The sequence below is a fragment of the Pseudorca crassidens genome, chromosome 2 (genome assembly GCF_039906515.1).
Source record: "Pseudorca crassidens isolate mPseCra1 chromosome 2, mPseCra1.hap1, whole genome shotgun sequence".
Taxonomy (NCBI): Eukaryota; Metazoa; Chordata; class Mammalia; order Artiodactyla; family Delphinidae; genus Pseudorca; species Pseudorca crassidens.
In genome coordinates, this window is record NC_090297.1 from 111,797,362 (window position 1) to 111,809,189 (window position 11,828).

General features: G+C 59.5%; 1 protein-coding gene across 9 annotated transcripts; it reads left to right on the top strand.

The window, feature by feature from the left end:
* The first annotated feature begins 387 nt into the window (after positions 1-387).
* EFNA3 (ephrin A3) lies at positions 388-10,186 on the top strand. 9 transcript variants are annotated; one of them, XM_067728030.1, is made up of 6 exons: positions 388-622; positions 6,688-7,001; positions 7,471-7,536; positions 7,725-7,802; positions 8,012-8,100; positions 9,763-10,186. In XM_067728030.1, the coding sequence occupies exons 1-6, from the start codon at positions 495-497 to the stop codon at positions 9,781-9,783; spliced, it is 696 nt and encodes a 231-aa protein (XP_067584131.1). In that variant the 5' UTR covers positions 388-494; the 3' UTR covers positions 9,784-10,186. The 9 variants fall into 9 exon arrangements, with proteins under 9 accessions (XP_067584131.1, XP_067584128.1, XP_067584129.1 ...); XM_067728027.1 differs by lacking the exon at positions 9,763-10,186 and adding an exon at positions 9,490-9,754; XM_067728028.1 differs by lacking the exon at positions 9,763-10,186 and adding an exon at positions 8,941-9,152.
* Positions 10,187-11,828: the final 1,642 nt, after the last annotated feature.

The following is an 11,828-nucleotide window of genomic DNA, read 5'->3' on the forward strand; positions in this document are numbered from 1 at the left end:
GGGAGCAGAGGACCAGACTGTTCAGAAAGGAGGGGGACCTAGTTCTACTTATTAAGGGGTCCTGGACCCCCAGCTTCTTTTCAAGTCTCCTTCGCCCCATTCCAGAAATGAATGTTCACAGGAGATAAAGATCCCTGTCTCGGCCTCCCTAATTCTTCTCCTGGGAACTCCAGATTGGGGAGCTGAAGGCCCAGGGCCGGCGGTAGCAAATTAAACCTAAGAGTGAGAGGCGAGTAGCGCCCCGGTTGTTCCCGAGGGGGCAGCACGGTCCTCACCTCCCACGCGCCGCGCGCGCTCCGGGCCCGAGCGGGGCGGGGCCTGGCGGGAGCGCGCCAGGGGCGGGGCTTCAGGGGCGCACCCGGGAGGGCGGAGGGAAGGGCTGGGGGCGTGGCCTAAGGCTCTGGGGCCGGCGGCGGCGGCAGCAGGGAGCTGGGAAGCAAGAAGCCGGGAGCGCGGGGCTCAGTCGGGGGGCGGCGGCGGCGGCGGCTCCGGGGATGGCGGCGGCTCCACTGCTGCTGCTGCTGCTGCTTGTGCCCGTGCCGCTGCTGCCGCTGCTGGCCCAAGGGCCCGGGGGGGCGCTGGGAAACCGGCATGCGGTGTACTGGAACAGCTCCAACCAGCAGTGAGTCGGGGGCCCAGGGAGCCCATGCGTCCCGCGTCAGTGAGAGGGGGAGGCCTGGGAAGTCCTGGGGGAACCTGGGGTGGGAGTCCTGGGAGACCATAGCTGGGGGCTAGGAGGCGAGGGAGAGGGGGAAACACTCTGTGGGCATCTATGACACTCGGGGGGTGTCTGAAAGAGGCTGTTAAGGTATAGTAACCAGGGCTTGGGCCGTGCTGAGGAGGCAGCTCGGGGACACCCCACCCTACCTTGGCTTCTCTCCACACCCGCCTCTGGAATAGCTTACCCCCACCGACAGTCCTCCCATCTTCCTCTCCTTCGGCCGGGCTGGGGTTTGGGAGTACCAGTGTGCTGGGGATAGGCCGCCACACTTGGGGGACCCAGGGATGACCTGTTTTCAGCCGTGAGGGTTTCAAGGGGTTCTATGACTCCTGCTTTTAAAAGTGGAGTCCAGAGCTGAGGCAAGGAGTCCGACCAAGCACCTCCTCAGAACGAAGGCGAATGGGTTACCCTGGTTGTATGGATAAGCCCGGTTGGGGTGACCTGGGGCTGGGCCGCCAAGTTGGGGGGCTCTGGAGGTGCTGCTTGGATAGGATGGGAACGTGGGGTACCGGCAAAAGGGAGGGAGGCAAGGAGACGGCGTGTCACACACGCACACACACGCCCGGGCTGGGGACGGCGTGTGGCTCCAAGAGTGAGCGGGCGTGCGCGGCTGTCAGTGTGCGTGTGTGTCTGAGTGTGTGATTTGTGTGTCTGCGTCGGCGATTGTCTGGGGGTGGGAGCGGGCGACGGGTCGGGGAGGGGGCTGCGGTCGCTGTCCGCGTGGCCGGCCGCTTCTGAGCTAGGGTGGCTGGCCGCGGTCTGGGCGGGTGTCAGGGCGGCCGTGTGGTTTCCCGGGGTGTGTGAAGAGGCGGCTGGGTGCCGGCTGCGGGGCCAGGTCCTCATTCTGCTCAGTCCTTGCTGCCCTTGTCTTCTCCTCCCCGCCGAGCCGCCGTGTGTATCACCCCGGCCGCCTCCGTGTGTGTCTGTGTGTGTGTGTGGAGGGGGGGAATCCCTGGGGACACGGGGGTCACTGTCACACCTACCCAGGCGGCGGCGGTGGCACTGTTTCTGGCTCCCCACTCCAGGGGGCGACTCGGGAGCAAATGGCGAGGCCCACAGGAGGGGACTGAGAAGGCCGGGCGGCCGCGACCCCCAACCTCCCTGGGGAGGGAGTGCCGCTCGCCGCTCCGCTCTTTGTTGTTTGGGGCTCTGCGCCTCCCCCTCTCTCCCTCCTCGCGCCCGGAGTGTCAGACTGGGGGTGGGGATGAGCCAGCGACGCCCCCCTCTCGCTTCCCATGGAAACCTCGGGGGTGGGGATACGGCCCCTCCCCCCCGGACCGGGACTCGGAGAAATCCGAGGGGCACTGGGGGCTGACTCCCCTGCTCAGTCTAGCTCGTCTCCCTCCCCCAGACTCACACGTCCGCCCCCCGCCCCGCTAGAGTCTGGCGGGGGGCGGGGAGCAGAGAGCGCGCAGGTGAGGGGCCCCGGGTTCCCTACGACCGTCAGGGCACCCCCATATTCTTAGGAGAAGCCAGAACCAGGGGGATGCGGGAATGGCGGGGGGGGGAGGGATGTTGTCGATCAGGTTCCCCTCCCCTCATACACCTGGGCGCAGGTGAAAGCCCTGGGAGGGGGTGGGGAGCCCAGGTTCCGAGAGCCTCCTTTCTGTCTTCCCCGCTCCCCCACAGGTCTGGACCGGCAGAGATGGGAGGGGGCGCGCACCGGGCCGGGAGGCCGCCGCCGCCCCCGCCTCGCTTCCTCCGCCTTTGTTGCCGCTGTGCCCGGGCTCCCCGGCTCCCTCACTGCGGCAGCCGCGGCCCCATAAATCGTGAGAGCGACGTGCTCCGGAGCCGGGAGTGGAGAGGGCCAGGGAGCTGGGGGCGGGGCCGGGCCGAGCCACAGGCTCCCGCGCCCCCTCCCCCAGGTCACGTGAGCTGGGCTCCTGGCTCCCACCCCCCGTCACTTGCCGAGGGTCTCTGCCCCTTGGGATCATGTGGAGAGGGTCTTGCGACCCCGCCTCCTGGGGGTCACGTGGGAGTGTACTGGTGGAAATTGTGCGCTGGTCTCTGACAGACCTGGGGGCAGTGCCCTGCACAGCGACCGTGATCTCGCTTCCTATCTCCCACTCGGCCCCTCCGTTTGGTCCTCTGGAATAGGCGAGATCTATTCCCAGCCTGGCCCAGAAACTAGGGATTGGGCGAACTATACTGGAGGAAAGCGTGAGAGTGTGAGGTCGAGGGGTCCCCTGAGCCCGGAATCGAATGGGGGGTCGGGACTGGCCAATGGCCAAATATATACGCCCAGGACCGTGTTCCATTTCTTTGCAGAAGTGTGCAAAGGTGCTGGTCTTCACCCCTATCTCAAGAAGTGTACGGAACATCTTTCTCTAGCTGTCTCCCTACCTGTCTCTTTATCTCTGAAATGTTTCTGTTGCTTATCTCTCTTTCATTCATATATTTATTGAACAAATATTTATTGAGGCTATACTACCTCCCTGTTGGTCTTTCTCTCTCTCTCTTTTCTGTCTGTCACCGAGTCTCTGCCCTGAACCCCTTCCCCGTCCCTGATATTCTGCTTTGCGTCTCGCCGTCTCCGTCTTTGCTGTCTGTGGGCCTCTCTGGAGCGGCCTCTACGTCTCTCCCTTTCTCCAAGCCTCTCTCCTGTCCCATTCTCTTCCCTCTCTCTCTCGGTTTCTGGATCCCTCTCTTTCGCTGTGTCTCACTCCCTTTCCCCTCTCAGTGAATCCGGTTTCTGTTCATCCCCCTCTCGGTGTGCGTCTCCCCCTCTCTCCATTTCTACGTGTCTCGCTTTCGGCGGGTTTCTCGCGCTTCTCCGCCGCTGCAGATCAATAAACCTTCGCTGCCGCCGCCGCCGCCGCCGCCGCCGCCGCTGTCGCAGGGAGGAGGGGCGGGGATATGGGGCGCGCTGATTTTCTCCCATCCGACGCCGTCCGGAGAAGCCCAGGGCCCAGTCCCGGGCTGGCAAGACCCAGTGCGGTGGGGCGCCGAGGCCCGGGGCGCCGGAGGGGTGAGGGGGTGTCAGCGTGCACGCGCCGCCCCGCGAGCGTTCTCGCCAGTCACCCACCCAAGCCCGGGTGCGCGGACCCCACGCCGCACACACGTGGTCAGGCCTAGTCTGCTGGGGTGAGCGGCGCGCAGCCTCGGGGGCGCGCGCTAGAGAGAAGGAGAACCGGGGTCCGGTGTCTTTATCCCTCCTCCACTTCCTTAGCTCTGCATCCTGGCGTCTGGGGTGGGGGCAGGGATTTAACAAGTTCAGCTCTCTGGGGATCATTTCCCTACTCCCTGGTCCGTTAGACACCCTGTTTACCTGCCCCTAATTGCCCCAGGGGGAGAGGTTTGCTCCTTCCCCGCTCCCCCGCCGCCCACCCCACCAGGCTCGAGCAGGTAGGCCACTGAAGGAGTGAAAGTGAGGGGTGGGAATGCGCACCGGCGGCGGTGAGAGCCGGGAGAAATGAAATAACAGGGTGAGGGGGCACCCCCTCCGGGTGGGGTGTGTTGACACGCCTTTCTGGAGGAGAAATGGGAGGCTAGGAGGGGATGAAGTGAGGAAGAATAGAGAACTGTTTGAAGGGGCAGGCACGACCCAGCCCCCAGCCCCCAGCCTATCCTCTTCTCCCGTGGGGCGGGGGGTGGGGTATGGCTCTAGGTTAGAGAGGTGCGGCCCTGGAGGGGGGGTGAGCTGTGGCGCTAAGCCGGGGCCTAGCGGCACCTCCCTCTTCAGTGCCAAGGCTGGGAGGATGACAGATTCAATTAAAGCGCCCAAGCCGAGCAGACACCTCAGGTCTCCCGGGAGGTGTGGCTGGGGATCCTGGCACCCAGCCCTTTGCCCCCTGTCCACCAGCTACCAACTGGGCACAGGCATTCCACAAGCAGTTCTTTCTCCCACATGCACAGCTTGGGGAGGGAGGTGCATTTCAGGGGCTGTTCCACTCAGCCCAGGGATGGGAAAGAGGTGGCTCCTCTTCAGTTGTGGTCGCCCAGCAACCTTTGTATAAGGCTACTCCCCTCTGCGTTAAGGAAACTGAGGTACCTGTAGGGATAGCTCTGGCTTTGGCTTCCTCTCTGCTAGAGCAGGGTGTGTTGTGGAGGAACTGGGCAGTGCCCTAGGGAGGCGCTACTTCAGAGGAGGGCTGGAAACCCGGGCGAAGCTAATGGACAGAGGCCCCAGTGTGCCTGTGCAGCTGCTCCAGGCCTGGCACTGGTGGCCCCCTCCTCAAAGCCTGTGGAGAAAACAGTAGACTTTGGGCTTGGGGATAGAGAGGCAAACCTGGGGTGGTGGCTGGGAGCTAGGCCTGGTCTAACCCGTTTTCCTGCTCCCAGTGCCCCAGGCAGAGACTCCTGCCCACCTGAGTGCCAGGGCCAAGGAGGGGCCAGAGTGACCCCATCACTCCCATGGGGACCGAGTGGGGCTGGTGGCATTCCTGATGATTCAGGGAGGCCGTGCCCATTCTTACTGGGGTGCTCAAGCACCAGCTCTTACCTATCTGCCTTACTGCTAGGCTTGGAAGGGAGTATCTGGGGAGGGGGTGGCACAGGCAAGGCCAAGGAAGTACGGTGAGGTGAGGAGGGACTCTCAAGGCCCCATGCCATCCAAAGGCCTCCAAGCTCGCTTCCCTAATGGATCTAATTACTGTTTGTGGAACTGGAAGGTGCCTGGCGACATGGGGAGTGAGTCTCTCCCCTCAGGGAGTTCCAGGGACCAGGGACCCCAGTGGTTGGATGTTTTGCCAAGTACCCCATGCCTTCCTGTGTCCACCACACTCCCCTCTCACTGCCAAGATGTGTGCATTCTTATGCTAAGGAAATTAGGGGAAACTCCTGCCTACTTCTCTGAGTTTCTTTCTCCATTCAGATGTTTCTCCCATCCCCACACCACTCAGTACCACCATGGAGAACAGTAATACCAACATTTTGATGGTAACTAGCAAGGCAGGTGGGGATTACAAGGGACCCAGCATCTGCTTCTCTGCCCATAGAAGGATCAGGGAAGTAAGAGGCACAGCCATCTTGTCTGGGCACTATGCCCACTACTCTTCCCAGCATCGTCATCACCTGGGGCGTTGGCGTCCAGGTTGAGGAGGGAGGTGTATAGAGACAGAAGTTTTGGCTGGTTAGCGTGACACCACACGGAGCCTTGGTGTTGAGTCCCTTAGCTCCCTGATCTATTGTGTCACGTTATTGGGGACCTAATTGTCCGTGGCCTCAGGGTGGAGGTCAGTGGGACTCAAGGTACAGAGGCCAGTCATACCGTAGAGAGAGCATGTGCCAGTGTGTGTGTGTATGGGGAGAGCAGGAAGAGAGCTTGCAATTGCTGGGGTCAACCAATACTGGCATGCCAGTCCAGCACACATATCACCTACTTTTTCTATGTGTATACCGCCTATGAGTGGGCGGTGAACATATTTGTGTGTGTGCCATAGAACTTGTGCATGTATATGCATGAAGCCTCCATACATGCGTCTGTGAGGGCAGGTCCTGTCCGACTCGCCTTTGGGGCCCACTGGCAGCAGCAGGAAAGCATGCTGGGAGAGGCGATGGAGAGTGCGCATCCCTCGAAGGGATCCCTCCCACTTTCACACTTCCATTCCTTCTATCCTTCCTCCCTACTAGTGAATTATGGGGGATGGACAGAGGAAATCCGGGCCTGGGTCTGGGAGTCGCTGGGGCCTGCGCCGTTTCTGTGGTAACCAAAGCATACGTTCCCTTCTTCCCTCCACCCTTCTCCCCCGCCTCTTTTCCTTCGGAGGCCGGCAGGGCTTCCCTGTGCCTTTGCTACCCTCTGGTGGCCACTATGAGAAGGGCAGAACAAGGAGTGGGCCTGGAAGGATAGCTGGGGGATTGACGGCACTAGGGCCCTGGGGACAGAGACAGGAACTGAGAAGGGAGGAAGCTCAGAAGAAAAACCGGGAGGCTCCGAGGACCCTGGGGAAGGTCTGCGGAGCGGTGAGGTGGAAAGTGGGTTGGCTTTGGGTTTGTTCTCTCTGACCCGCTTCCTCTCCCCACAGCCTGCGGCGAGAGGGCTACACAGTGCAGGTGAATGTGAACGATTATCTGGATATTTACTGCCCGCACTACAACAGCTCAGGGGTGGGCCCGGGGGCGGGGCCAGGGCCCGGAGGCGGGGCGGAGCAGTACGTGCTGTATATGGTGAGCCGGGCAGGCTACCGCACCTGCAACGCCAGCCAAGGCTTCAAGCGCTGGGAGTGCAACCGACCGCACGCTCCCCACAGCCCCATCAAGTTCTCGGAGAAGTTCCAGCGCTACAGCGCCTTCTCTCTGGGCTACGAGTTCCACGCGGGCCACGAGTACTACTACATCTGTAAGTGACGGCCAGGCGGCGGACCAGGGCGGGACCTAAGAGTGCCAGGGGGTGGAGTCCCGAGGGGCCGGCGGCGGGCCAACGCTGCAAGGCACTAGGTCTCCGTCGCTTGGAGTGATACCTCGGGATGAGGCGTGGGGGCTGGGGACCTCAGGGTTCCAGCTCAGAGTCTTGAGGCTAAGAAAGAGGTTAGTGGCATTCCGAACTTTGGGTCGCAGAGTCACTGTTTCTGTGAGGGCCATTTCTAGGCCGGGACCTCAGGGGTCATTGTTTCTTGAGGGATGGGACCCAAAGGGCTTCTAGGGCTGACGGCGGAGCCACCACGACCAATGCGCAAAGGGTGGAGGAGGTACTGAAGGACACTGCCCAAGAGGGGCAGTTTGGAGGGGGTGAAAAGGAGAGTTTCTGAGCGAGGAGGGCACGAGGTGTAAATCTGGAGAAAGCCACTCAGGCCCAATCTCCTCCCCAGCCACGCCCACCCACAATCTGCACTGGAAGTGTCTGAGGATGAAGGTGTTCGTCTGCTGCGCCTCCAGTGAGTATAATAGGCTCCCAGCCGCGACCCCATTCTCGGCTCCCCTGCTTTGGGGCTCCCCTGGCTTCCTGGGGGTGGGGGCGGAGGGCACAGGCGAGGGGGACTCGGTCCTCAGCTGTAACAGGGGGAGGGGATCCTGGCCCTGACTATCCCCTCCTCTCTCCACCCCCCCGCACCCCCCCCCGCAGCATCGCACTCCGGGGAGAAGCCGGTCCCCACTCTCCCCCAGTTCACCATGGGCCCCAATGTGAAGATCAACGTGCTGGGTGAGTGCGCAGCGCCCTCTGGTGGCCACTGCTGGAACCGCAGCCCCCTCCCGGTGCCTGCTCATCTTGCATGTCTTTCCTGGGGTCACCGATCTTTACCACCCCCGTGGGTGGCCACGTCCCCCGCTCCACTGCTGCTGCCGCTGCCGCGTGCCCCGCCCCAGCACTCAGCACAGCTCTCACCAGTCTGTCTATTCATCTATCCACAGAAGACTTTGAGGGAGAGAACCCCCAGGTGCCCAAGCTTGAGAAGAGCATCAGCGGGACCAGCCCCAAGCGGGAACACCTGCCCCTGGCGGTGGGCATCGCCTTCTTCCTTATGACACTCTTGGCCTCCTAGCTCTGCCCCCTCCCTTGGCGGGGAGAGATGGAGTGGGACTGGGACAGAGCAGGGAGCCTTTGGTCTCTCCAAGGGAAGCCGAGCCTTGGGGCCTAGACCCCTCCTCTGATGGCTGGAAGTGGGGTCTGCACCATACATCTGTGCCCACCCCTTCTGCCCCCTCCCCACCAAGTAGGGCACTGTAGTGGACCAGGCACAGGGACAACCAAGGGTTCCAAGTGGCCTTGTGGCTCTGGTAATGTTTGGTACCAAACCCGGGGGGCCATAAGGGGCAGTGTTCAGGACTCCCTGCCCCCTGGTACCTTTCTCTGACCCCTGGTGCCCTCCCCCTTGTCCCCCCCCCCCGAGAGAGAGACAAATGTGCCCCAGAGAGAGCAAATCGAAGTGTGGGAGACACCCCCAATCCCTCTCTTCCAGGGGCAGAACATGGGGAGGGGACTGGATGGGCGAAGGGGTGGCGCCGCCTGCTGCCCCCTTCCCCTGTTTACAGCAATAAGCACGTCCTCCTCCCCCTACTCCCACTCCCAGGACTGTGGTTTGGATTGAATCCAAGTTTACAAGTAGACACCCCTGGGGGGGCCGTCAGTGGACAAGGGTGACAAGGGGTGGGCATTGGGGTGCCAGGCAGGCATGTACAGACTCTATATCTCTATATATAATGTACAGATGGACAGAATCCCTCCCCCTCCTTAACCCCCTGACCTTCCTTGACATCCCCTTCCAGCTTCAGACCCCTTCCCCACCAGGCTAGGCCCCCCACTGGGGGACCACCTGGCCCCTCTTTTGTCTTCTGTGAAGACAGGACCTATGCAACGCACAGACACTTTTGGAGACCGTGAGACAACAACGCCCCCTCCCCTCCAGCCCTGAGCGGGGACCCAGCTCCCAGGACCTTGCCCTGCCCATCCTCTGTGGTCCCCACCCATTCTCCTGGGCCTTTTTCAAGTGCTTTGGCTGTGACTTTCATACTCTGCTCTTAGTCTAAAAAAATAAACTGGAGATGTAAATAACTGAGTGTGTGTAATTTCCAGGGGCCACCACTCTTCTGTACACTGGTTAAATAAACCCCACAGGTCACAGGGCCTGGGGAGGGGACAGGACTCTAGGGCCAAAGGGTCAACTGAACACCTTGTTCTGTGGCTCATCTCCCCTAAGGAGGCAGCTCTGAGTGGAGGGAGCAACAAGGGCTTCCGAGCAGGGCATGGCAACCTCTCTGAGCCTCAATCAGAAAATTTAGGTTATAATACACCTCTCACAGGGATGGTGTAAAGATTAAATGGCAGAGGGAGTATAAGGCTCAATCAGTGGTGGTTTTCTCCTTTTCTTCCCATTCCGTTCTGTAACCAGAAGTTCTTGACTGGGGTCTATGGATTTCAGGGGGGTGTGAACCTAGATAGGAAAAAATTATATCTTTATTTTCACTCGCCTGTAACTGAAATTTAACATTCTCCTATGTACTTGGGCAATAAGCCACAGTAGTGGGCTTCCCTGGTGGCTCAGTTGTTAAGAATTCACCTGCCAATGCAGGGGACATAGGTTTGAGGCCTGGTCAGGGAAGATCCCACATGCCGTGGAACAACTAAGCCCGTGTGCCACAACTACTGAGCCTGTGCTCTAGAGCCCCTGAGCCACAACTACTGAGCCCACGTGCCACAACTATTGAAGCCTACGCTCCTAGAGCCCCTGCTCTTCAACAAGAGAAGCTACCGCAATGAGAAGCCTGCGCACCGCAACAAAGAGTAGCCCCCGCTCACCGCAACTAGAGAAAGCCCGTGCGTAGCAACGAAGACCCAACACAGCCAAAACTAAATAAATAAATAAAAATTTTAAAAAACAATGTGAAGGTAAAACAAAGAAGCTTTAATAAAAAAATAGCCACAGTAGTTTTAAGGGCGCCTGTGACTTTGTAACAGACACAGATGTGTTCAGACTGCGTTATAGTTTTTGAAGATATCTCAAAATATCATTTACTCTCATCACTACTTTGAAATAACCGTGGTTGTTAGATCTTGTTTTTAATGTGTTAATAAAGAAGCATATATATTACTATTACCAAAAAATGTAAATGTTTTGATAACTGTGTTTCAATATAATTGGTTTCCTTTATAATCCTTTGTAATTTTATTTCTTTCATTTAAAACATTATGGCCAAAAGGCTGAGAGTTTGCGGGTGCTGTAGCCGCACATAACAACAGCACCCTACATCCATCAGGAGAGTGAGGGGACAGAAGGAAGAAGACGGGACAGTGGCTGAAGCCGTCAAAGGTCACAGCCCCACCTAAGCCCAGTGAGGTCAGGGTTGTACAGGTAGGCACTTCAGGAGGGCGGTGAGGGGTTGCTGATAGGGGCCAAGATCTATCCAGGCTTCCCTTGCCCAGCCAAGCTCCCTGGCCCAGGGAGGGGGTGCCTTTTTCCTCATTGCCAAGCAGTGACTCCAGCCCAACCAGGGCACTGTGTGGGCAGGCTGGGTCCTGGGTGAGGGCCCCTCCTGTGTGCCCTGTGGCTCTTGCCAGCTGCACTGTGAGTCTCTGAGCAGCAGGGACTGTGTCTTCTCCCCCTCTGTACTCATAAAACATGGGAAACGGAATTTCGACCGGACCGTGGAGAGTGGGTAGGTTTCCCACTGGCAGAGCTGGGAGGAGTGGGGGTGGGAGGGCAGGTGGGGAAAGGATCAGGGGCAGCCAGTGCACTAGTCCGAGGCTCCCTACGTGGAGACAGGACTTGAAAAGGTAGGCTCATCGATCTAGTCATTCATGGATTCAATCGACATTTATTGAGCGCCTGCTGAGTGCCAGGCCCTAACCTGGGTGCTGAGGATACAAAGAAGACAGTCTCTAGCCTCAGATGAGCTCATAATTTCGCATGTGTTGATATGTGATGCGGAATCAGTGACACACACACATATGGCAATGTAACCAGGTGTAACATGGGTAAATGCCAGGAAGCTATAGGAACATGGGGGAAAAAAATCACACTCTAGCCTGGGGACGTAGGAGGAGGAGGTACACATAGCTGGGGCCCTACTAGGCAGTCTTGAGGGCCTTGAAGGCTGAGGAGTGTGGGCTTGTCCCACAAAGGAGTCCAGGAGCTCCTACGTGGGGTAGGAGCTGGCCGGCTGGGATGGGGAGGATCTAGTGGGTTCAAAAATCCAAGAATGGGGGCTTCCCTGGTGGCGCAGTGGTTGAGAGTCCGCCTGCCGATGCAGGGGACACAGGTTCGTGTCCCGGTCCGGGAAGATCCCACATGCCGCGGAGCGGCTGGGCCCATGAGCCATGGCCGGTGAGCCTGCGCATCCGGAGCCTGCGCTCCGCAACGGGAGAGGCCACAACAGTGAGAGGCCCGCGTACCAAAAAAAAAAAAAATCCAAGAATGAGAAGGCTGCAAGAAGGCCAGGCATTTGGGAGCAGGAGCTAGAGCAAGCCAGCTTCCGTCCACTGAGCACCTACTACGTGCCAGGCACTGTGCCCAGTGCTTTACATGCACTGTGTGCATCACGCCCTTGGAAGCCTTACTACCCCAATAGCACAGATAGGAAAACTTGAGGGCCTAAGAGGCTATGTCCCTCAAGGCTGACATTCAAAATGGGTCTGTCTGTCGCTGTATTCTGACCATTGGACCCTGCACCACCACCTGGAACCCTTTCCCACAAATTCTGATTGCCTCCTGTCATCCCCTCCATCAGAGTC

What these genes read in the sequence shown, in the direction of transcription:
- EFNA3 (XM_067728027.1), top strand. Translation starts at nt 495, where the DNA reads ATGGCGGCGGCTCCACTGCTGCTGCTGCTGCTGCTTGTGCCCGTGCCG. An exon ending in TGGAACAGCTCCAACCAGCA is followed by an intron (nt 623 to 6,687) that starts GTGAGTCGGGGG and finishes CTCTCCCCACAG; the next exon opens with CCTGCGGCGAGAGGGCTACA. An exon ending in TGTGAAGATCAACGTGCTGG is followed by an intron (nt 7,803 to 8,011) that starts GTGAGTGCGCAG and finishes ATCTATCCACAG; the next exon opens with AAGACTTTGAGGGAGAGAAC.